This window comes from Cervus canadensis, chromosome 27 (genome assembly GCF_019320065.1).
Source record: "Cervus canadensis isolate Bull #8, Minnesota chromosome 27, ASM1932006v1, whole genome shotgun sequence".
Taxonomy (NCBI): Eukaryota; Metazoa; Chordata; class Mammalia; order Artiodactyla; family Cervidae; genus Cervus; species Cervus canadensis.
In genome coordinates this window covers 1035691-1058990 of record NC_057412.1, presented here as the reverse complement: position 1 = coordinate 1058990, position 23300 = coordinate 1035691, and the positions used below count along the sequence as shown (strand labels likewise).

At 40.0% G+C, this 23300-nt stretch overlaps 1 protein-coding gene across 9 annotated transcripts in view; it reads left to right on the top strand.

Annotated features, from left to right (window-relative positions):
- ITSN1 (intersectin 1) overlaps positions 1–23300 on the top strand; it is a 251838-nt gene that overhangs the window by 113265 nt on the left and 115273 nt on the right. For all 9 annotated transcript variants that reach the window (XM_043448750.1, XM_043448748.1, XM_043448749.1 and 6 more), the window contains exons 9-16: positions 441–504; positions 3196–3333; positions 4902–5017; positions 9015–9277; positions 12130–12279; positions 12365–12505; positions 20183–20270; positions 20396–20535. In XM_043448750.1, coding sequence (XP_043304685.1) covers positions 441–504; positions 3196–3333; positions 4902–5017; positions 9015–9277; positions 12130–12279; positions 12365–12505; positions 20183–20270; positions 20396–20535 — 1100 coding nt within the window. The remainder of the gene's footprint in view (positions 1–440; positions 505–3195; positions 3334–4901; positions 5018–9014; positions 9278–12129; positions 12280–12364; positions 12506–20182; positions 20271–20395; positions 20536–23300) is intronic.

The following is a 23300-nucleotide window of genomic DNA, read 5'->3' as shown; positions in this document are numbered from 1 at the left end:
TCCTCTTCTGAAATTCTCTGAATCTTGTCTAAATTTGATAGTCATCATGATGGAGGTGGCAGGGGGTGGCAGATGATATTGCATTTAGAGAGGACACATTTCAGCTTTGTGAATAAAAACCTGATACAAAAAGAGATGATCACCTGGACCAAAGGGCAGGTTAAATATTGAAACTCTAATTTTTTACATACTCATCCCTCATTAAACATCTATTTAACAAAAATTTATTGGCTGTGTGCCAGGTGCTGTGCTCTGTGTTTTTTCCCTTTTTCACTGGGACTTAATTTCCTTATTGAAAAGCCCATTGGGTAATAGCAAATATTGTTTAAAGCACTGTGATTGCATGAGATTGCATAGTACCTGTGTGCAGAACACTGATCTTCCTAGACAGTGAAGATTTGCTGATTCATCTTTATTTTTTTTCTCTGGCTTTCATTTAGGTCCCCAAGCAAGAACTATTCTTATGCAATCAAGTTTACCACAGGCTCAGCTGGCTTCAATATGGTAAGAAATGAAAAGTTCCTTGGTTTATATAAAGTGGAAATTTTATTTCTTAAATAGATAGGGCCTCATGAGTCTTTAGATTGACACCGTTATTTATAAGGGGGATATATGCTTAATTTTTTTATAAGGGGGAGTATGCTTAATTTTTCAGTGAGTTTTAACTCACAGTGATTCAGTAGTTAAAATGATTTAAAGTTGTCCCTTTTACTTTCCCCCTTTTGAGTTTTAAAAATACAGAAGCAGAGAGATTAATATAATGAATTCTCAAGAACTCATACCACAGCCTAAATAAATGTCCCCTCGTGGCTAGTCCTGCTTCTCCCCTCCTCCTTTCAATTATTTTAAGTCAAATCTCAGTCATTATGTCATTTCCATCTGCAAATATTTCAGCCTGTATCTTCAAAAGACATAGGAATTTTTTTCTACATGACCATAATACTAAAAGTCCACTTAAAACTGTTAATAGGAATTCTTATCATTAAGTTAATCAGATGGTGTTTAAATTCCTTAGATTGTCTCATAATTTTTTATAGCTGATTTGTTCAAATCAGGACTAAAATAAATCTATATTTTGTAACAGATGGTTGATACACCTTTTAAGTCTCCTTTAACCTATAAATTTCCCCTGGTCTTATTCTCCCCTTTCCCTTACCCACCCTCACCAAAAAACACCCAGATCATTTGTCCTATGCTTTCTTGCAGCCCACCTTTAGCTGATTGCACCCTTGTGGTGCTAATTCATTCCTGTATTTCCTATAGATTGGGAATTAGATCTAAGGTAGAGTTTTTCCACCTCAGTGCTGGTGACAGTTTTGGCATGATAACTCTTTGCTGGTTAAGTAGTGTCTCTGACCTCTGCCAACTCCAGTAGTATGATTCCCCACCCCCCACATGTGACAATCAGAAGTGTCTCCAGACACTGACAGATGTTCTTTGCAGTACCAAATCAATCAGTGTTTGAGAACCACTGATTCGGATCTGAGGAGAACCACTTGTCAGATTAAAATTTGATTTTTGTGGTTTTTTTTGCAAAGTGCATCAGAGATGATACTAAGTACTTTTATCAGGAGGTACACAAATGTCTCTCTGTCTATTTTGTAATTAATTTTTTTTTTTCAGCTGCACCTCATGGCTTACAAGAGCTTGATTCTCCAACCAGGGATCAAACTTGTACCCCCTGCAATGGAAAAGCAGAGTCCTATCCACTGAACCACCAGGGGGTTCTCTGTAATGATTTTTAGCAGCTATTGATGAGCATTGCCTAAATCCTGTAGGATTCTTTACACTTAAATATTACCTAGAATGGTTTCTTCAGGAGTGTTTCTCTCTCAGTTATGCATTATTCATTGATTCTTCTGGGAAGATAAACCTGGTCTGCACTGCTTACCTGCTAGGTTCCTGATTTTGCTGCAGGCATGTTGATTTGGTTGTTTCATAAGTGGTCAAGCTCTAGGTCAAGCCCAGCCTGTCCCTTTCTATTTTGTATTAAAGAGCCTACCTTTTGCATTAGAGTAATAATAGACCAGTTAGCAAACATCTCTCTGTGACACATCAAGACCTCTTGAAGTCTGGATGTGTACCGGTATCCTAGGACCCTCTGAAATAAAAGCTAAAGACCTCACATTTATGGAGGCTGGTTGTTTTCATGACACTAGCATATAGTGAAATGTGTTAACTGGTGTCTGGAGGCAAGGAAGGAGTGACTGTAGAGAGACAGGGGAATTTGGGCAGTGATGAAACTGTTCTGTATATTGTAGTAGCCATACAACTGATTGTGTTTGTCAAAACTCACAGAACCGTACTGTACAAAAGGAGTGGACATTACAGAAATTGTACCTTAAAAAAAAAAAAAAAGAGCTTATGCCACCTGAGGAAATTTCAGACCTTGGAGGGGTTTCTTGATTTATGGCATCAGCAAAGCCCAGTTAGTTGCCCAGGGTAGCGTCTTACCTGCCGACATTTCAGTCAGCTGCTTTGTTGTCTTGCATTCTCTTTTTGGTGTCCAGTTGTTTTTTTTCAAAAGTCACATTCTTAGACTTGCTGGGGAAGGTCTGTTTAATTAGCTAATCCTAAATTAATTAGGATTATAAAGAACAGTGGTGGTTAAATCGTGAAGTTAAGGAACAGAAAACACCTTGCCTCTGGTTGGAGGCCGTGAAGATCCACCCTTGGAGTCCTAGATCAGGGGTTGGTCCAGTGAGCTAAATCTGGTCTGCAGCTGATTTTGTAGGTGAAGCTTTGTTGTAAAGACATCTGTGCCCATTCATTTCTTCGTATACTGTCTGTGGCCAGTTTCCTGCTGGAGCAGCAGAATTCAGTGTGATAGCAGCTGTGTGGTCTGCAAAACTTAAATATTTAGTATCTGACCTGATAGTCTGTGGAGTGTGGTGTTTAAACACACATGGAATGTGAGTATGACATATTTTAAATGGGTGCAAGGACTGAGAAGCATGTAATTGTAATCACAGTTAGCCTCTGTTGAATGCCGAACACCATCCCAGCTAGATGGGTTGTCTCATTTTGTCTTTGTAACAGTGGTATGAAGTCGGTACGATTTTTATAAACGGAGGTACAGAGGGACTCAACTGGTACAGAGTCAGAATGAGAAAACAGATCATTGAAATCACTCGTGAATAGTAACGAGCATGCATTTTCATGAAACTAGATTACAGTGAACTTTCTGTTGAATAGGAATCTTTCTGACATTGATCAAGACGGAAAGCTCACAGCGGAAGAGTTTATCCTGGCTATGCACCTCATTGATGTAGCTATGTCTGGCCAGCCACTGCCACCGGTCCTGCCCCCAGAATACATCCCACCTTCCTTTAGGTAAGCAGTATTTGGTTCTAATAAGAAATTGTGTGTTGAGTCTGTTAATTTCAAACTTGGCTTTGTTGGCTGTATATCTTATAGTCTTTTTTTCTTCTTGGCAAGTGAATGAAATCTCCACATATTGAACTGAATCTTCTTAGGCAGCTTTTGTGTTAATCTTTGCCTCTTCTGTTCTTTAAAGTACTTAAATAGACTGTTAGTAAAACAATCAAGCATAACATCACAAAATTGGTGCTTTTGAGACAATCCATGTCATGTAATCAACACTCACCAAATAACTTTAGCAGTTAAAGTGAAACATCAGTCTGCACAGAGACAATAAATCATGGAGAACCTGCCTATGAATTCTACACATTCCAGAGGTGACGAAATGCTGGCAATGTAGAAATTATAATCAGCAAAATAATGAAAAGAAATTATCCTGGTCTGAAATACAATCTCAGTGGAGAGGTTGAGAGGGTAGTTCAGAGTCCATTTGGGATGACTGGTATCCCCCACCCACACACAGCAATGTATGCATAGCCCTCTCAGACAACTGCCTCTCAAAGCGTTAACTCAGAAGACAAATTTGAGCTTTTACAAGTGCACAGAAGAACAAAAGAAGCCCAGATAAGAATTTCTGTCCCGATTCCTCCAATGTCGGGAAAGATTAGGGGCAAAGTCTCCATAAAAGTATGAGACATGGAATCACTGCTGTCAGCACATATGAAGTATGGGGAAGCTGAGAACACTGTGCAGGAAGAAACCAGTAGCTGGACAGCTTGTTCATAAAATCTCACAGCTGCAAGAATCACAAGAGACACTTAACACTGGTGGGTATGTTTGTATGTGTATGTGTGTGTGTTAGTTGCTCAGTTGTGTCCATCTCCAGGCTTCTCTGTCCATGGGGTTTCTCCAGGCAAGAAGACTGAAGTGGATTGCCATGCCCTCCTCCAGGGGATCTTCCCATCCCAGGGATCAAACCCGGGTCTCCTGCATCGCAGGCAGACTCTTTACCATCTGAGGTGCAAGGTGGAAGCTGACATAAAAAAGCATAGAAAGAAGATAGGTAGACTGGTTTAAAAGAGCGAGATAATGGGGGAAAGTGAAACTAGCTAGTAAACTAAGTGATTTGTTTTAAGGACTATTAAGTGTAGGCATTTCATGTGTTTATTAAGAGCAAATGTAGAGATTCTGGAAAGGGAAAGGAGATGCTCACAATCAGCGGAGTTGCTAGTCTTCCCTTGGAAGAATTTAATATTCCATAGGAAGGAAACTGTGTCTCAGGCACTGCTGTAAGCACTTGATGATTATTAACTGATTTAATCCTTTGAGATTGTCCTAATTTTGTGATGGTTCTAAATATTTTAATGAATTTGGCACTCAGAGTCTGATGACATTCAGATATTCACTTTTTAAAAACTCATATATAAATGGAGAAGAGCGCATCTTTATCTTTTTCTCACCAAAAATGACATATGCTCCATTTTCTATGGCATATTCTTTAAAAGGTTGTTTTTCATGGTGTGCTCAATTCTATCTTGGCACCTAGATGTGAAACCATTTTCTTTTTTCCACAATTGCAGAAGAGTTCGATCTGGTAGTGGTATATCTGTCATAAGCTCAACTTCGGTGGATCAGAGGTTACCAGAGGAACCAGTTTTGGAAGATGAACAGCAACAACTAGAAAAGAAACTACCTGGTAAGACAGTCTTTATATTTGAATGTTATAGCCTATTAGAGATTTTCTGTCTCTAAGGCAAAGCTGGAGGTAAAATATATTTATCTAATGACATTATTTGCTGTGTTTCTTTAACTGACCTTAGTCAGAAAGGAGTCGCTTTGCATATGCTTTTTGGGTTTTACTGTATGTGTAGAATGAAGACGAGTATGTACTCTGCTGATGTACCTTAAATTGAAATCTATTTAACACTTATCAGAAATTTTATAAATGTTATCTACAAAGCACTGAAAATTGATAAGCCTTTAAGGTGATAGCTTAATACCACCAGTACAGAAATAGAATGTAAAGTTGCCTACTGTTGTTTTCTCATGTTGTTATAGAATCAAAAGCTCCTTGATAGCAAGAAGCTATTTTAAATTTAATAGGAACCTAATTTAAATTACCCTCATTTACAATGAGAAATTCATCATACTATTAAAATATTCTCTGGTGGTTATGAATTATTAATATGAAATGATAATTGGTACTAAGACGCCCTAATGAAATTTATTATGGAGTCTCTTCATGGTAACTACTCTGTCGGTGCCATTTTGCTGCATTTCAAGTGCTCAGTGAATAATCGACCTGCTCAGGACACTACTAGCTCCCGCTCTCCTCTTCAACTAAATTACTTTTTGTTCACTGATAAACTGCTTCCTGAAAATGTTCTTTGTGGAAGTGTGTTGAGTAGAGTGAAGAATCTAAATGTTAATAATACATGGCCCATGTCCTCTAGAAGGTTATGATACAACTGAGGATTTAAGACATCCATATAAAAAACCATCAAAGCAATGCATAACTGTGATAAATTCCTGAAGGCAGAATTACAGATACACAGCAGAGTTTACTTGTGGTTGGTTAGCACAGACTGGCAAATACACTGGCAGTTAACTCTCTATGGAAGAGGTCACAGTGGAGTTGAGATTTGAAGATTAATAGGGTCATTACAGGGGTGGGAAGGAGGAACATTTCAGGTTAATAATCATGGGAATAAAGTCTTCAAGCAAATAAGGACAGGAATCTTTAGAATTTGGAATTTTCTTTTTCTGTTGGTGGAAGACATTTAATTATTTTTTTGGCTTCACTGAGTCTTCATTGCCATGCAAGGGCTTTCTATAGTTGAGGCGAGCTGGGTCAGCTCTGAATTATGGTGTGCGGGCTTCTCATTGCAGTGGCTTCTCTCTTGCTGAGCAAAGGCTCTGGACGAGCTGGCTTCAGTAACTGAAGCTCTCAGGTCCCTTGGTGTGTGGACGCTTCTTGGACTAGGGATTGACCCGTGTCCCCTGCATTGGCAGGTGGATTCCTGTCTACTGTGCCACCCGGGGAGTCCGATGTTTCAAGTTTTGAACAGGATGTGACATTATTAGAGGTTTTGGTTAATGCGTTCTTTCTTTCAACAGCTGTTTATTATGTGCCTCTGTGTATTAAAAATGGGGCCAGATTTTGGAATTAAAAAGGTATATAGGGACTTTCAGTTTTTGTTGTTTTTTTTTAATTGAGGTAAAATTTGCTTAACATTAACATTGATCATTCTAAGTCATCTAGCCTGGGTGCCTTAAACAGCAGAAATTTATTTCTCACAGTTCTGGAGGATAGAAAAGTCCACGATCAGGATGCCATCCAGTTCTGTTCCTGGTGGGGGCGCTCTTCCTGACTTGCAGATGGCTGCCCTCTCACCAGATCCTCACTTGGCCTTTTCTGGATGTGTGCACATGAAAAGAGAGAGATGGCTCTCCCTTTTCTTATAAGGCCACTAATTCATAACGAAGGCCCTATAGTCATGACTTTATCTTAACCCGATTTTAAAGGTCTCCTCTCCAAATACCATCCCACTGGGGGTTACTACTTCCACATGTGAATTGATAGGGTGGAAAACACTCAGTCCAAAACAATGGCCATAGCTAGTTACTCAACATTCTCCCTTTTCCCCAGTCCCTAGTAATCATCAATCTGCTTTCTGTATCTTTGGATTTACCCCCTCTGAATATTTCATAGAAACAGTATTATGTACTGGGTGCTCTTTTATGTCTGGCTTCTTTCACTTAGCATAGTATTTTTGAGATTTTACCCACAATGTTGCTCAGTTGCTATGTTGTGTCCTACTCTTTGTGACCCCATGGACTGCAGCATGCCAGGCTTCCCTGTCTTTCACCGTCTCCCAGAGTTTGCTCAAACTCATGTCCATTGAGTCAGTGATGCCATCCAACCATCTCATCCTCTGTCACCCCTTTCTCCTCCTGCCCTCAATCTTTCCCAGCATCAAGGTCTTTTCCAATGAGTTGGCTCTTTGCATCAGGTAGCCAAAGTATTGGAGCTTCAGCTTCAGCAAGCTTCAGCTTCAACATCAGTCCTTCCATTGAATATTCAGGACTGATTTCCTTTAGGATTGACTGGTTTGATCTCCATGCAGTCCAAGGGACTCTCAAGAGTCTTCTCCAACACCACAGTTCAAAAGCATCAGTTCTTAAGTGCTCAGCCTTTTTTGTGGTCCAGGATCCCCTGGAGAAGGGAACACCTACTCACTCCAGTATCCTGGCCTCCAGAATTCCATGGGCTGTAGAGTCCAAGGAGTTGCAAAGAGCCGGACATGACTGAGTGGTTTCCACATTCACTTTTCTCACATCTGTACATGACTACTGGAAAAACATAGCTTAGACTATACAGACCTTTACTGGTGAAGTGATGTCTCTGCTTATTATATGTCTCAGCGTATTAAAATACGCTGTCTAGGTTTGCATGTATCACTACTTCATTCCTTTCTCTGGCTGAGAGGACTTGCAGTTTTAAAGTGGGGAGAGTGAAATGGGTATTGCCTCTTCTGAAACCACTAAAGGAGCAAAAAGAACAAAGAAAACAAAACTTGCTTACCATCTCTGATCTCTCATCTAACTGCCGTATATAAGGAAAGTCTGTCTTCAGTGGAGGCCAGGCAGTAATGTGGGAAGAAGCCAAGAAAGGATGCTCACAGCTACATATCTCAAGACAAAGTGTGAAGTGACAGTTCTTGAAATAGACTGGGAACAATGGGAATGGTGTGCTGCACAGGGTGGCAGTGAGAGCTTCCAGTGTCTGGGGTTGGCTCCCAGCAGAAGCGTGTGCGGCAAACACAAAGCTGAGTAGACACTGCTGAAAACACAGAAGGGACATGGAGCACGGAATTTTTTTTTTTTTTGAAGTAAAATAAAATGGGTGCAAACAGTGTGAGCATGGATCAGAGAAAAAAAAATCGTTGGCCTGAGGATAGACTAAAATTCATTACGTTGGTGCCCTTCAAAGAAGGAAACTGAATAATAGGTTGGAAAAACTAGTTTACTGAGTGTCCTCTGCAAAGTGATTAGGGCACAACCTGCTCTTCAGTGTGAAACCCAGGAGGAGACACATCATCTTACCTCTATTTTCAGCAACCGTTCTGTTTGTTAAAATTGAAAACAGAGTGGCACAGTTTCATGCGAAGGACAAGGAGGTGGACAGGGCAGGGCTTACCTGGTGGTCCAGTGGTTAAGACCCCTGGCTCCCAACCAGGGAGCTAGGGTTTGCGCACTGTTGGGGAACTAAGATACCTCACGCCTTGTGGCCAAAGAAAAAGAGGTGGAAAAGGAGAAGTTTGTGGCATAGAGGAGAGAGTGGGTCAGTTGCTGAATCAAGGTCACAGAAATGGGAAAGGATACAGTAAGAGGGAAGCTATGGAGAATGAGTGATGATGAAGTTCCGTCGAATGATTATTCCAGAAACCGCATTTTGGGCATTGTGAACGCTGTGATGCGGTTCATCTGCAGGGGAGGGTATGTGAACGAGACCCTGAGTGAAAGGGCCTGTCCTGGTGCTTATCCGTGAGGGCAGAGGCAGGCGGGAAGCTTAGGGAGTTCGTGTCTGCAGGTCCGTTACTCATTGCCGGTGTGCCGTGGAGTTTTTCCTTTGAAAATGTCTGTTGAACATCATATGGCTTTTCATGATCGTACTGTCTCTTGTCTGAAAGTAACCTTTGAAGATAAGAAGCGGGAGAACTTTGAACGGGGCAACCTGGAGCTGGAGAAGCGGAGACAAGCGCTCTTGGAGCAGCAGCGTAAAGAGCAGGAGCGCCTGGCCCAGCTGGAGCGGGCGGAGCAGGAGAGGAAGGAGCGGGAGCGCCAGGAGCAGGAGCGCAAGAGACAACTGGAGCTGGAAAAGCAGCTGGAGAAGCAGCGGGAGCTGGAGCGGCAGAGGGAGGAGGAGCGCCGGAAGGACATCGAGAGGCGGGAGGTGAGCCCCCGGAAACAGCCCGTCGTTAACACGCCGCTCTTACAGACTTGCTTAAGTGGCGGCAGTATACTGAGGCTTCCCTGATGGCTCGGCAGCTAAAGAATCTACCTGCAGTGCAGGAGATGGCAGGAGACACAGGTCCGATCCCTGGTCCGGGGAACTGAGATTCCCACATGCCATGTGCTTAGTAACTCAGTCGTGTCTGACTCTCTGTAACCCCGTGGGCTGTAGCCCTCCAGGCTCCATGGGGATTCTCCAGGCGAGAATACTGGAGCGGGTTGCCGTGCCCTCCTCCAGGGGATCTTCCCAACCCAAAGATCCGAACCTAGGTCTCCCACATTGCAGGCAGATTCTTTATACCGTCTAAGTTTGAAGAAACAAAATTTTAAGAAAGTATAAAAATATGGCCTTCCCTGATGGCTCAGTGGTAAAGAATCTGCCTGCCAGTGCAGGAGATGCGGGTTTGATCCCTGGAATGGGAAAATCTCCTGAAGAAGGAAATGGCAACCCACTCCAGTATTCTTGTCTGGAAAATCCCATGGACTGAGGAGCCTGGCAGCCTACAGTCCTTGGGGTCACAAAGAGTCAGAGACAAGTGAGTGACTGAGTACAATACAACAATAATATGTTAACCCAGTCTTGTTTTTTTCTTTTTACAGTTCAGTAGTTTTAGTTACAACCCACTCCAGTACTCTTGATTGTGTGGAAAATCCCATGGATGGAGGTGCCTGGTGGGCTGCAGTCGTAGGGTCGCTAAGAGTCCGAGGTGACTGAGCGACTTCACTTTCACTTTTCTTTTCATGCATTGGAGAAGGAATGGCCACCCACTCCAATGTTCTTGCCTGGAGAATCCCAGGGATGGGGGAGCCTGGTGGGCTGCCGTCTATGGGGTCGCACAGAGTCGGACACGACTGAAGTGACTTAGCAGCAGCAGCAGCAGCAGTTTTAGTTATTCACAAAGTTGTGTGACCATAACCACTGATTCCTCACCCTGAAAAGAAATTCCTTAACCATTAAGGAGTTACTACTCCCCTTTCCCATTCCACCTTGCCCTTAACAACCACAGATTTACTTTCTGTCTGTATACCTTTGCCTATTCTGGACATTTTTGATAAATGGAATCACAGAATATGTGGCTTTCACATAGCATAGCTTTCAAGGTTCATCCAGTGTGAAGATTGAATAAATACCTGTTCCTTTTTATAACTGAGGAATATTCCATTACCTGGATAGACAACATTTTATTTATCCACTCAACAATCAACTTGATGGACATTTGGGTTTTTTTCTACCTTTTGGGTATTTTCAATAACGTTGCTGTGAACATTCATGTACAAGTTTTTGATAACCTAGTCTTATGACAAACCTAGTCTTATCAATTAAGTATTTTTTAGCCTTTTTTCTGCATTCATATACACATATAGAAATAGAAAGGTTCATATGGTGGAGAGGCTGAAGGTTTACTGAAATTGTTTTTTTTTTTAAACCACTGTAATGGTACCACACTAAATAATTAAATTGTTTGGCATCTTTTTTTTTTTCCACTTTAGAAAACAAGTCTAATAATCTTTACTGTATTTTATGGAAGGCTTCCTAAATTTGATGCCATACCTGGATATGGGCCAAGACAATCTCTTGTCTGTCTTTCCAGTTTTAGTGTGTTGTGACAGAAGCAATGCCGTGATCCTCTTGTGTGGGTGAAATGTATTTTAAAGATGAGGGATCTTTTTCTTTATAAAAAAATAATACTTTGGTTTCATCTCCTGATGATTGCTTTTGAAAACTTCTAGCTGCAAGCTGCCTTTTCATTCAGGCACACACACACAGGTAATAACAAGATTTTCCTTTCCAGAATGACAACCAAAAGATAGACCACCCTTCCTTCTTCAATTTTTTTTTAAAGCATTTCAGAGTGTTTGTTCAGAACTGTGTAACTGGCGTTTACAGCATGCCAGGCGTTGATTAGGTCCCTGGAGATGCTGTGGTGACTAGGTGCCCATCCGTCCTCTCGGCCCTCACAGTGTAGCTGGGGCACAAATAGGTAAGAAGCAACTATGATACAATGAAGAGTGCCGGGTGCCCTGACACATCCTCTGCCCAGCAGCGTCAGAGTCAGGGTTGAAGAGAGCTCACGTGGCTGGGAAATTGCAGAACCTTGTGTGCTAACAAGGAAGCAAATGATTAGGGACATGGGAGTCACGGACTTTTAAAGCTTGAGATAAATAATAATTTCTCCTGTGACAGAAGAAATAATAATTACTCGTTTGATGGAAGAAAGTTTTTTTTTGTTTGTTTTGTGTGTTTTTTTTTTCTGGGGTTTTTCCTAGGTTAATTTGCCTTTTTTGAAAAGATAATTTTCTTGTATTTATTTGGCTGCTCTAGGTCTTAGTTTCGGCATGTGGGATCTTTAACTGAAGCATGTGGTATCTAGTTCCTTGACCAGGGATCGAACCCGGGCATCCTACATTGGGATCTTGGAGTCCTAGCTACCAGGAAACTCCCATAATTTTCCTTGTTTTCTTTTATGAGTCAGTAAATAAGGAAGAGCAGGTTTACTTACTACACCAAGCATCCTTAAAGGCCTAAGGAATTGAATGTCAGTGATCCAATAATCCTTTCTGTTCTCAACCCACATGACTATGATAGCTTTTCTGAATATTCTCTTTTTTTCCATAGAAGTAATAACATATTTGTATGAAATTTTGTGCTGTTTTATAATGAAAGTCACTTGTCATGTTTAATACTATTTCATCCCTAAAAGAAAAGACTTACTAGATGTAACGTTTATTAAGAGACGTTGAAGAGTGTAAGAACTGAACTGTTAGTAAATCGTCTGTTTGTGTATGTCACAGGCTGCAAAACGGGAGCTTGAAAGGCAAAGACAGCTTGAATGGGAACGGAATCGAAGACAAGAACTATTAAATCAAAGAAACAAAGAACAAGAAGACATAGTTGTGCTGAAAGCAAAGAAAAAGACTTTGGAATTTGAATTAGAAGCTCTAGTGAGTAGTTCGATTGTGCTTTGGGAACCCACTTGCATTGAATTGTTAAATGCTAATGATTCTTATTATTTTTCACTTGTTAAAGAATGATAAAAAACATCAATTAGAAGGAAAACTTCAGGATATCAGATGTCGATTGACAACCCAAAGGCAAGAAATTGAGAGCACAAACAAATCTAGAGAGTTGAGAATTGCAGAAATCACCCACCTACAACAACAATTACAGGTGAGAAACTGTGTCCCTTAAAAGCCTTTTGGCTTCCATGCCTTTCTTTGACTCATTTCATTCACTTATTCACCCAGCAAGCATCAAGCATCTAGCGGGCCAAGATGAAGCAGACAGGGTACCTGCCTGAAAGTAGTTGTTGCTCAGTTGCTAAGTCGTGTCCGATTCTGTGACCCCATGGACTGCAGCACACTAGGCTTCGCTGTTCCTCACTCTCTCCCGGAATTTGCTAAGACTCACGTCCATTGAGTTGGAGATGCCATCCAATCAGCTCATCCTCTGAAAGTAGGCTGTCTGGTAATTCAGCACACATGCTGGGCCTGCTGCATGCCAACTCAGTGCAAGTGCCGGTAAGCACTAAGGATCCAACAGTGGATAGCAGAGACAGAAACCCTGCCCTCATGGAGCTTACCTTCTGTTTGCAGGGTAGACAAGGACTCAGGAAATCAGACAAGCATGTTCTCTATTAGAAGAGGGAAAGTTGCTCTGGAGAGCAAGTAGGGAAGAGAGTCTCCAGCAGAGAGGCCTGTGATTTTAAGTAATGTGGTCAGGTCAGGCATCTCTGTGAGTTTGATGCTGGGGCAAAGACTTGAAAGAGGTGAATGGCTGAGCCAGGTGGACATCTAGCAGAGAAAGTTCTAGGTAGTGCAACAGTTGTGCAGAAGAACTGAGGCTGTGAGCTGGTCCCTGGGATGCCAGCTACAGCAAGGAGTCAGCTGTGGTTGGAGCAGCTGGGGGCTGGATCGTGCAGGACCTGTAGTCTACTCCTGGGACTTTAGCTTTACCACGATAACTGCAATAAAGAAGTGCAATTAAGTTTATCAGGGGGAGTTCCAGAGACACGTGTATAGAGAATAGTTGGAGACACAATGGAATACTCTAAGCTGTTCTCCTTTCATTTTATTACCTATTCAACCTTCACCACCAAGTTGTTAAAATTTCATCTGGTTTGGTTTCAAGTGTTGAGCTAGAGGGGCTATCCAATTCATGTAGGCACTGTTCTGCATACCATCCTAAAAGGTGATCAGATTTGGACACCGTGACTTTAATTTCAGCTTCTTTTTCTCAGCCTGACGGTTTTGAGATTTTTCCATATTTTTGACTGAATCAGTCCTTTGTTCCTTTTCATCAGTTCAGTCAGTTCAATCATGTCCAACTCTTTTTGCAACCCCATGGACTGTGGCACGCCAGGTCTCCCTGTCCATCACCAACTCCCAGATCTTGCTTAGTCTCATGTCCATCAAGTTGGTGACGCCATCCAACCATCTCATGCTCTGGCGTCCCCTTCTCCTCCTTTATCAGTGACTCAGTTCTTCGCATCAGGTGGCCAAAGTATTGAAGCTTCAGCTTCAACATCAGTCCTTCCAATGAATATTCAGGACTGATTTCCTTTAGGATTGACTGGTTTGATCTCCTTGCAATCCAAGGGTCAAGAGTCTTCTCCAACACCACAGTTCAAAAACATCAATTCTTTGGCGTTCAGCTTTCTTTATAGTCCATCTCTCCCATACATGACTACTGGAAGAAGCAGAGCTTTGACTAGATGGAAAATTTGGCATTACTTCGTTGGCAAAGTAATGTCTCTCCTTTTTAATATGCTGTCTAGGTTGGTCATAGCTTTTCTTCCTTCTCATCACTGAGTAGTAATTCCTTATTTATCCCATCATCTGCTGAGGGACATGTAGGTTTTTTCCAGTTTTGGACTTTATGACTAAAGCTGCAATGAGTATTTACTTATATTTCTTTATGCGGAAATATATTTTATTTCTCTTGGTTAAATTTTAGGAGGGGAATTACTGTCATATAAGTATGTGCTTAACCATGTCAGAGTCTATCAAACTGTTTCTAAAGTGGTTGTATCATTTTACATTCTCACCAGCAGTGTTTGAGTCCTTCAGTTGCTCCTTACTCTTGCCAACACTTTCTTTTGTCATTATTGTTAGCATCTCTGGTGGGTGGGTAACAATGTCTCAAGTAACTTTAATTTGCATTTCCATGAAGGCTAAATGTTGTTGGGTGTTGGTTCTTATGTGTATTAGCATGCATCTTCTGTATGTGTTTTGTGAACAAATCTTTAACTCATCCTTTATTGGGTTGCTTATCTTATTATCAGAGTTCTTTATATAGTCTTATAAGAAGTCCTTTGTCAGATAGGTGTTTCGCAAATATTTTCACCTAGTCTCTGGCTTGCCTTTTCATTTTTGTAATGGTGTTTCTTAAGGGGCAGATGTTTTAAATTTTGATAAAGTTGAATTTATTTTTTCTTTTACAGTTTTTTATGTTCTATCCAAGAAAGCTTTGACTATCCCAAGGTTGAAGATGTTTTCCCTTATGTTTTCTCCCAGAAGTTTTACACTTTTATCTAACATATTTAATTCTGTGATCCATTTTTGATTGATTTTTACATTAAGTAAGGAAGTGAGAGTCACTTTTTTCTATACCGACACCCAGTTTGTTCTATCAATATTTATTAAAAACCTAAGTAGCTTGTTGATAATCAGCTGACCACCCTTTGTAAAAATCTTCTAGACTCTCTTTTGTTCCATTGATCTACATCTATCCTTTTACCAGTATTTCCCTCTGTTGACCTGCAACTATGGAGATTTTAAAGTGTTTTTTCCTCCTTTATTTTATTTATATGGTGCTTTACATTGATTTAAATTTGAATGTTAAACCAACTTTCCATTCTTGGGGTAAACTGCCTTTCAGTTCAGTTCAGTTCAGTCGCTCAGTCATGTCCGACTCTTTGTGACCCCATGGACCACAGCACACCAGGTCTCCCTGTCCATCACCAGCTCCCAGAGTTTACTCAAATTCATGTCCATTGAGTTGGTGATGCCATCCAACCATCTCATCCTCTGTTGTCCCCTTCTCCGCCCGCCATCAATCTTTCTCAGCATCAGGGTCTTTTCCAGTGAGTCAGTTCTTCGCATCAGGTGGCCAAAGTATTGGAGCTTCAGCTTCAACATCAGTCTTTCCAATGAATATTCAGGGCTGATTTCCTTTAGGATTAACTTGTTGTGTCTCCTTGCAGTGCATGGGACTCTCAAAAGTCTTCTCCAACACCACAGTTCAAAAGAATCCATTCTTCAGTGGTCAGCTTTCTTTATAGTCCAACTCTCACATCCATACATGACTACTGGAAAAACCATAGCCTTGACTAGACGAACCTTTGTTGACAAAGTAATGTCTCTGCTTTCCAATATGCTGTTTAGGTTGGTCACAACTTTTCTTCCAAGGAGTAAGTGTCTTTTAAATTCATGGCTGAAATCACCATCCGCAGTGATTTTGGAGCCCAAAAAATAGTTTCCCCCTCAGTCAGTCTCTCCCATCAGAAAGCTTCCATAAACCTCTTATCCTTCTCCATCAGAGGGCAGAGAGACCGAAAACCATAATCACAGAAAACCAATCTAATCACATGGACCACAGCCTGTCTAACTCATTGAAACTGCCCTTAGTCATGGTGTATTATTGTTTTAAAAATTATTGTTTAGATCAACTTCTTATTATTATGACCCTTTTTATTTAAATTCATGGGGGACATTAGTTTCATCTAGCTTTGGGTAGATGTACATAGGTAGATTACATAGGGTAATAAGTACATAAATAAGGTGTATTCTTTTTATTTTCTAAGAATTATATGAAATGGTAGTCCTCCCTTGATATTCATGGGGCCCTGGTTCCAAGCCCCCTGGTTCCATCTGAGGATACCAAAATCCATGGATGTTCAAATTCTTTATGTAAAATGGATAGTATGATAGTCCTTTTGTGTCTGCATATTTGGATTGAAATTTGATCCTAAGCTTGCTGAATCCAGATGGACTGGATGGTAGACTGTCTGTAGTGGTAGCTACTGTTTATTGAAGGCCTGGCATGTGAAGACCTTAATGTGAATATTAAATAGATGTCCATATTATCCTAGTAAGGGCAGTATCATTACTCTCATAAGTGGAATTGAAGGCATGGCATGTGAAGACCTTAATGTGAATATTAAATAGAATTCCACAATACCCTAGTAAGGGCGGTATCATTACTCTCATAAGTGGGAAAGTGAAGATTCTAGAAGGGAATATTCTGTTTCGGAATCAGTTTCTAGCTGGGCAACAAGAATCCAAATTTAACCCAGTTTATGTTACTTCTACACTTTCCTTCTTAAGTTGACCCCACCCTGCCTCCCTAGCCAACCCTTTCAGCTTCTCTCTTAAAATCCTATATGAAAGTATGAAAGTGTTAGTTGCTCAGTTGCATCCGCCTCTTTGCGAACCCATGGACTGTAGCCCACCATGCTTCTCTGTCCATGGGATTTTCTGGGCAAGAATACTGGCGTGGGTAGCCATTCCCTTCTCCAGAGGATCTTCCTGACCCAGGGATTGGACCCAAAGTCTGCTGCATTACAGGCGGATTCTTTACCATCTGACCCACCAGGGAAGATTAAAACCCTATATATTTCTAAAAGACTTTCTCTGCCCGCCTTTCATAGTTATCAGACTGCAGTCTCAGTGCAGTTGGTCCGCCTGTGCAGATTCAACAGCCCTAGGATTCAGAGTACCATCATACTCAGCTATTTTATGTAAGGGACTTGGACGTCCTTGAGTTCTGTTATTGTGGAGATCCTGAAACCAGTACTTCATGGATACGAGGGATTACTGTTTCCGGCCTAAAGTTTTGGTGGCTTTTACTAGTGAAGCCTTATGGACCTGGACATTTAATTGTGGTAGGACTTACAATTGCAAAATTTGTTTAGTAGATACAGGGCTATTCCAGTTTTCTATTTGTGCTGTATTCTCTTTTGATAATTTGTATCTTTCAGTGAATGTGTCTGTTTCATCTAAGTTAACAAATTTATTTGTATAAAATTGTTTACAATGTTCTCTTATTACTCTTTGCAAGTTTGTAGCATCTGTAGCAATGTTGAGTCCTGACGTTGGGAATTTGTGTCCTTTACCTCCCACTCCAGCTCCCCCTCTCCTCCTCCTTCTTTTTGTTCTCTCCCTTCTCTTCCACCTCCCTCTTTTCTCCATCAGTCTAGCTAGGAACTAATTGGCTTTATTGATTTTTTTTTTAAATAAATGTTTTATTTTATTTTTTCTCTATGGTATCTCTGTTTTCTATTTCATTTACTTAGGCTCCTTATTATTTCCTTCCATTTACTTATTTTGGGTTTAATTTGCTTCTATCTAGCCTATTAAGAAGAAGCTTAGATTATTGAATTTGGACCTTTCTTGATTTCTGATAATGTGTAAACATGTTAAGCTGTGAATTTCCTTCCAAGCATTGTCATAGCCATATTACACAGATTTTAATTACACAGCATTTTAATATGCTGTATTTTTATATTCATCCCATTCAGAACCTGTTTTTTATTTCCTTTGTCATTTCTTTGAAGGGTTATTTAGAATTATGCAGTTTAGTTTCCAAATACCTGGATTTCTTTTTTTTTTTGAGCTGTCTGATTGATTTCTGGTTTATTTATGGTATGATCTGTGAGCACAGCCTGTGTGATTTTAATCCTTTTAAGTTTATTGAGACTTATGTTATCGCTCAGCATGTGATCTGTTTTGGTGAAGGTTCCGTGTCACTTGTGAAGAATGTGTTGAAGCTGAGTAGGGTGTCCCCCAAATGCAAGTCGATCAAGTTGGTTCTTAGTGTTGTTCATATCTTCAGTGTCCTTCCTGATTATCACGGAAATCCTAATCAATTTGAGATTTGAAATATTAGGATATGACATATAATGCAAATAGTATCAAAAGTTCACAGCTAGAAATTATTTGAAAATATTTTAAAATGCATGCACGAGTACAATCTTTTCTGTTAACTCTTTGTGTCTTTCACTAACTATTTATGAGAAGTTTCATAAAATATGCCCTTAGAAAATTTAGGACTGGAAACCATAGTTTTATTAATTATCTCACTGAATGCTGTGTGCCCATACATATGTTTACGATTGATGCTTAGTGTGTTTAGTTATTGAAAATAAAATACAAATCAAGGTTCCTGAAAAAGCAGTGAAGTTAAAAATAATGCATAGTTTGAAGAAAGTCAGGTACATAGTAGGCAATGATATTTCAGTTTTCTTTCTTTATAAGTATTAGCAGATTCTTGCTATGCAAATGAGTCAAGTAGCCCTTCATACAGATTTGACCTATTTTAGAAAGTTAGCTTGTACATTTAGAAGTAATGTTGGGACTTCCCTGGTGGTCCACTGGTTAAGATTCCATGTCTCAGTGGTTTTGAGCCAGGCCTCCTCTTGATACTTCCTTGTTTGCTCTGGTTCAGGAAAGAAAATTTGGGATTGGGTCAGAGACGTGGCCTTGGTTTAGTGAGGTGAATAAGAGGAGGAGCCCAGTTGGCTATGCTTTTTTGGGAAAATGGTCTGATCTGTGTGTTCTGTTTTGTCTAAATTTGGCAGGATTGGGGGAAGTACTTTCGTTTGTGTGGATTATTCATGTGAGAAGATGCTTCCAATTGTTCTCCACTGAGCTGTATGGCCCTATAGTTGGGACGTATAGTACACAAAGATTTCTTACAAGCCAGTCGGTATCTAAAAGTGGTTGTTCCGGAAAGGACTGGTTTTTCACCTCTGGTGAAAATTTTTCATGAAGACATTTTTACTTTTTCAAACGAAAAGTTAATACATAGAGATTTATTTTTCTTAAGTCAGAGTAAAAATGAAAGTCAAATGCATGCGTGCGTGCATGCTAAGTCACTTCTATATGACTCTTTGCAACCTCACAACTGTTGCTGGCAGACTCCTCTGTCCATGGGATTCTCCAGGCAAGAATACTTGAGTGGCTGCCATACCCTCCTCCAGGGGATCTTCCCAGCCCAGGAATCAAACCTGGGCTTGCATTGCAGGAGGATTCTTTACCACTGAGCCATTGGGGAAGCTCCAAAAGTCAAATATTCCTTAATAAAGGCTACAAAAGCTGTCTTTTTTCCTGATACATGTAGAAGCTACATTGAATAGTTTAAGCTGAACTTAGGCAAATACAGTTGCTTCTCAAGTCACCTGTGAAAACTCCTCACAGTCTTGTACACTGTGGTTTAGCTTTATCTATGTCAGTTAAAAAATAGTCGATTCAAGATTTCTGTGCAGCTGTTTAAAACTGTGGCTTTATCCTCAGTGGTGGAGCCACATATGGCACCTAAGATTCTCGTTATTAAAGTCCTGTTTTGAATTCTGTTTCCGACTTCAGGTGTATGGTCACCCTCAGTTTGGCCCTATGACGGATCAAAGTTCAGGACAGAACAGTTCCTGTTTAAACTACTGAGTCAGTTTACAAATAGCAGGGTCACTGCATTTGTATTTCATCCTAGTGCAATTTGAGAGATCATTCCTTTCCATTTTCTCTGCTGAGTTGTACTTGTGGTTCACTTTTAAAAGCTTATAAATAGGCAGTGAGTCAATAAAAATGTAAGAAATATCAAGGGAGCTATAACTGTCTTGTTTAAACTTTATATCAGTGAAAAGCATTTGGCAAACAATTAATTTCTTGGCAAGAAAACAACAACAACAACCCTGACTAGTGATTAAATGCAGTTTTGCTGTAGATGATTTGGGATGAGGTTAGGAGAATCTTTGAGGGAGCAGAAAATTGACCTCTTCCTGCCAGGACTTTGGATCTAAACATGTCAGTTTTCTCCACCATTCATTGCTGTGTTCTCCTTCTCTTCTAGGAGTCCCAGCAAATGCTTGGAAGACTTATTCCAGAAAAACAGATACTCAATGACCAACTGAAACAAGTTCAGCAAAACAGTTTGCACAGTAGGTGTTTTCTTTTTAAAGTTGAATTTTCCTTCCTCACAGGCAAGAAGAAATGAGAACCTGAAAAGCCGTTTTTCCTCACTGCCAGTTTATTTTTCTTATCTCGCCATGTTTTTCTAAAACAGGGGATTCACTTCTCACACTCAAAAGAGCCTTAGAAGCGAAAGAACTGGCTCGGCAGCAGCTACGAGACCAGCTGGATGAAGTGGAGAAAGAAACTAGATCAAAATTACAGGAGATAGATATTTTCAACAATCAGCTGAAGGTACCTATTCTGTGTGTGCCTACATGTTATGTCTTACGTTGTTAATTTTTCTAAGTGGCCAAGATGGTTAGTTGATATTTGACCTCCAGGCAGGAAAACTTATTCTGCTGGTTTGTCAGCCTTCATAGAAAGCCCTCACATTTATAGATGAACATAAAACAATCTAAGTTGAATTTTTGTCCATTAAAAAATAAAAATGAATTTGGCCTCTTTAAATAAAGGGCTGAGTAAATGGCCCCGACTTGACGTCTGTCTTTTACATGAATACATTTTTGCTTATCTTCATCCTTGTGTCTATTGAGAACTCCATCAAGTTGTATTGCCAAAAGCTTGGCTCCAAAAGCTGCATCTTTCTTATGTTGTTTGAAGAAGACTGAAAAGGAACTATTTTCTCTTTGAAACCTAAGAATTTTTTTGCCACTTTTTACCATCAGGATTGTCCTTGAATATAGATAGATCTTTATTTTGTGACCTCACACTGTAAAATATTATGGTTAGTGGAGTAATTACCTTTGTCTCTGTGGTGGAAGTGGTGCATGGTTTTGTTATATTTTCACAGTGTAACTCAGGAGAATGCCAAAGCTCCCAGGGAATATACAGGTGGTGAAATCACAGCCTTTTTCTGATTTGGTGCTTTTGGTTTAACGTGACAGCTTTATCATCTTAAGAATGATTATTATCCTGTAATAGAATATCTTGAAATGCAAACAGCTTATTTCCTGTTAACAGCAATCACATACTTTAGATTTAAGTAGATATTGAAGTTTTTAATCAATTATGTTCTTTTAAAAAGTTGGACTTTACACTTTTTTTTTTCCTCAAATATTTTCTGTTTGCAACTAAAATCCTTTATACTTGCTTCTGGCCAGTTTAGCTTCTGGTACTTAGAAAAAGTTTAAATACTTTTCTTCATTATTCTGTTCTTCAATATTAGAAACACAAAAACAAATTTGAAAGCATATTTGAGATTTTTAGTTGACTTTAGAATTTTGATTCTAGGCCAGCTTGTCTAGACATTTGAGTTTGAGGTATTTACACTGTGTTTTCAGAGTAATAAGTAATGAGGTTTTCATAATTATACAATTCCAGGAAGATGATCTTAGAGGAAATATTATTTGAGCCAACTTACTGTTGTGAGTTTTTTTAAAATATTGCTTTCATGCTTACACTGAATATGTGTTTGTTATGTGTGTATATGCACTCTATATTTTCTGTATGTGTACATACATGCTTATGTGTCTTACATAAATACTGGAATTACAGCTGTCAGCTCTCCTTCTCCGGAATAAATAGAAACACTGACATTACCGCTCATTATTACTTGTCACTATTTCAAGCAAAAAGAATATGGTGCTATGGCACCCTTGTAATCCTTATTAATAGTCTCTTGAAATATAAACTTAACTATTCAGATGTTTTCTGACCCAGGCGGTACTCCAGATTTATGCCTTAATCTTAAGTTTCCTTTCTCTAACAGTTTGGCCCAAAGCAAGGTTCACATTTCAGAAGATGGGCTCTGGTCAGTGGTTTTTGATAATGCCTGGATAACTTACAGATTATTTTTGCTGTTGTACTGTTTTCATTGCTAAAGAGCACACCCTGCAAATGTGATGTGAGTCACTCTCACTGTTTAGTTGACTAATGCTGACTTCAGTATTGAGAGAGTTTTTAGACCTTTATTCTCCTGGCCCATTTCCCAAATATGTGTGTTTATCGCTCAGTTATGACTGACTCTTTGTGACCCCATGGACTGTAGCCCACCAGGCTCCTCTATCCATGGACTTCTCCAGGCAAGAATGCTGCCGTGAGTTGCCATTTCCTTCTCCAAGGAATCTTTCCATCCCAGGGATCGAACCTGGGTCTCCTGCACTGCAGGCAGATTCTTTACCATTTGAGCCACCAGGGAAACTCGAATATACTTGTTTTTATATATTTCTTTCTGTTGTAACTTTTCTTTTAGTTTTCCATTATTACTTTAAGTCAGTGTGGAGTGTGGAGAGTGAAAAAAAAATCACAAGCCAGTATGTAGCTACATTGGTTTGTTATTTAAAACAAATAAAAGTTTGGAGGACTTAGTGACCATATTATGTTTCTGACAGTTGTTATTTCTAGTATTTCTCTCCAACCTGGTGAGATCAAAACAGAAACAGATACACTGAAGATCAAAAGATTTATAATATGAGGGGAACAGTTCTTGAGGCTGTAGCCCTTTGCCTGGCAAAGAAATAAAGCCACTCTTTCCTTCTTCTGCAAAAAAAAAAAAAAAAAAAGATGTATAATTTGAGACAGCCCAGAGGCAGATTTAAGATTTTAGCCTCTTGAGTATCTCCTGTCTGTTTCCTTTGTTATAATCACATTCATGAATGTGAAGCTTTTTCCTTTTTCTTATTACTTTAGAGCTTATTCACTTTGTTGTTGGTGTTTAGTCACTAAGTCGTGTCTGACTGTTTTGCAACCCCATGCACTGTCGTCCGCTAGGCTGCTTTGTCCATGGGATTTCCTAGGCTATAATACAATTTCTTGATTCAGGGATTGGATCTGTGTCTCTTGCATTGGCAGACGAATTCGTTACCACTAGCAGTTATAATTTCTCCTAAGATGAGATGAACTAGGCGAGCCAGCATTCTGACCCTTTGGGATTTCTTCCGTGTGTCCCTTGATACAGCAGTACCTCCACAGCATCCTCACTAATGTTGGCAAAAATTACTTCTACCTTGCCGAAACACTTCAACTGTCCAGTAATTCCACACATCAGGTTTGATGGT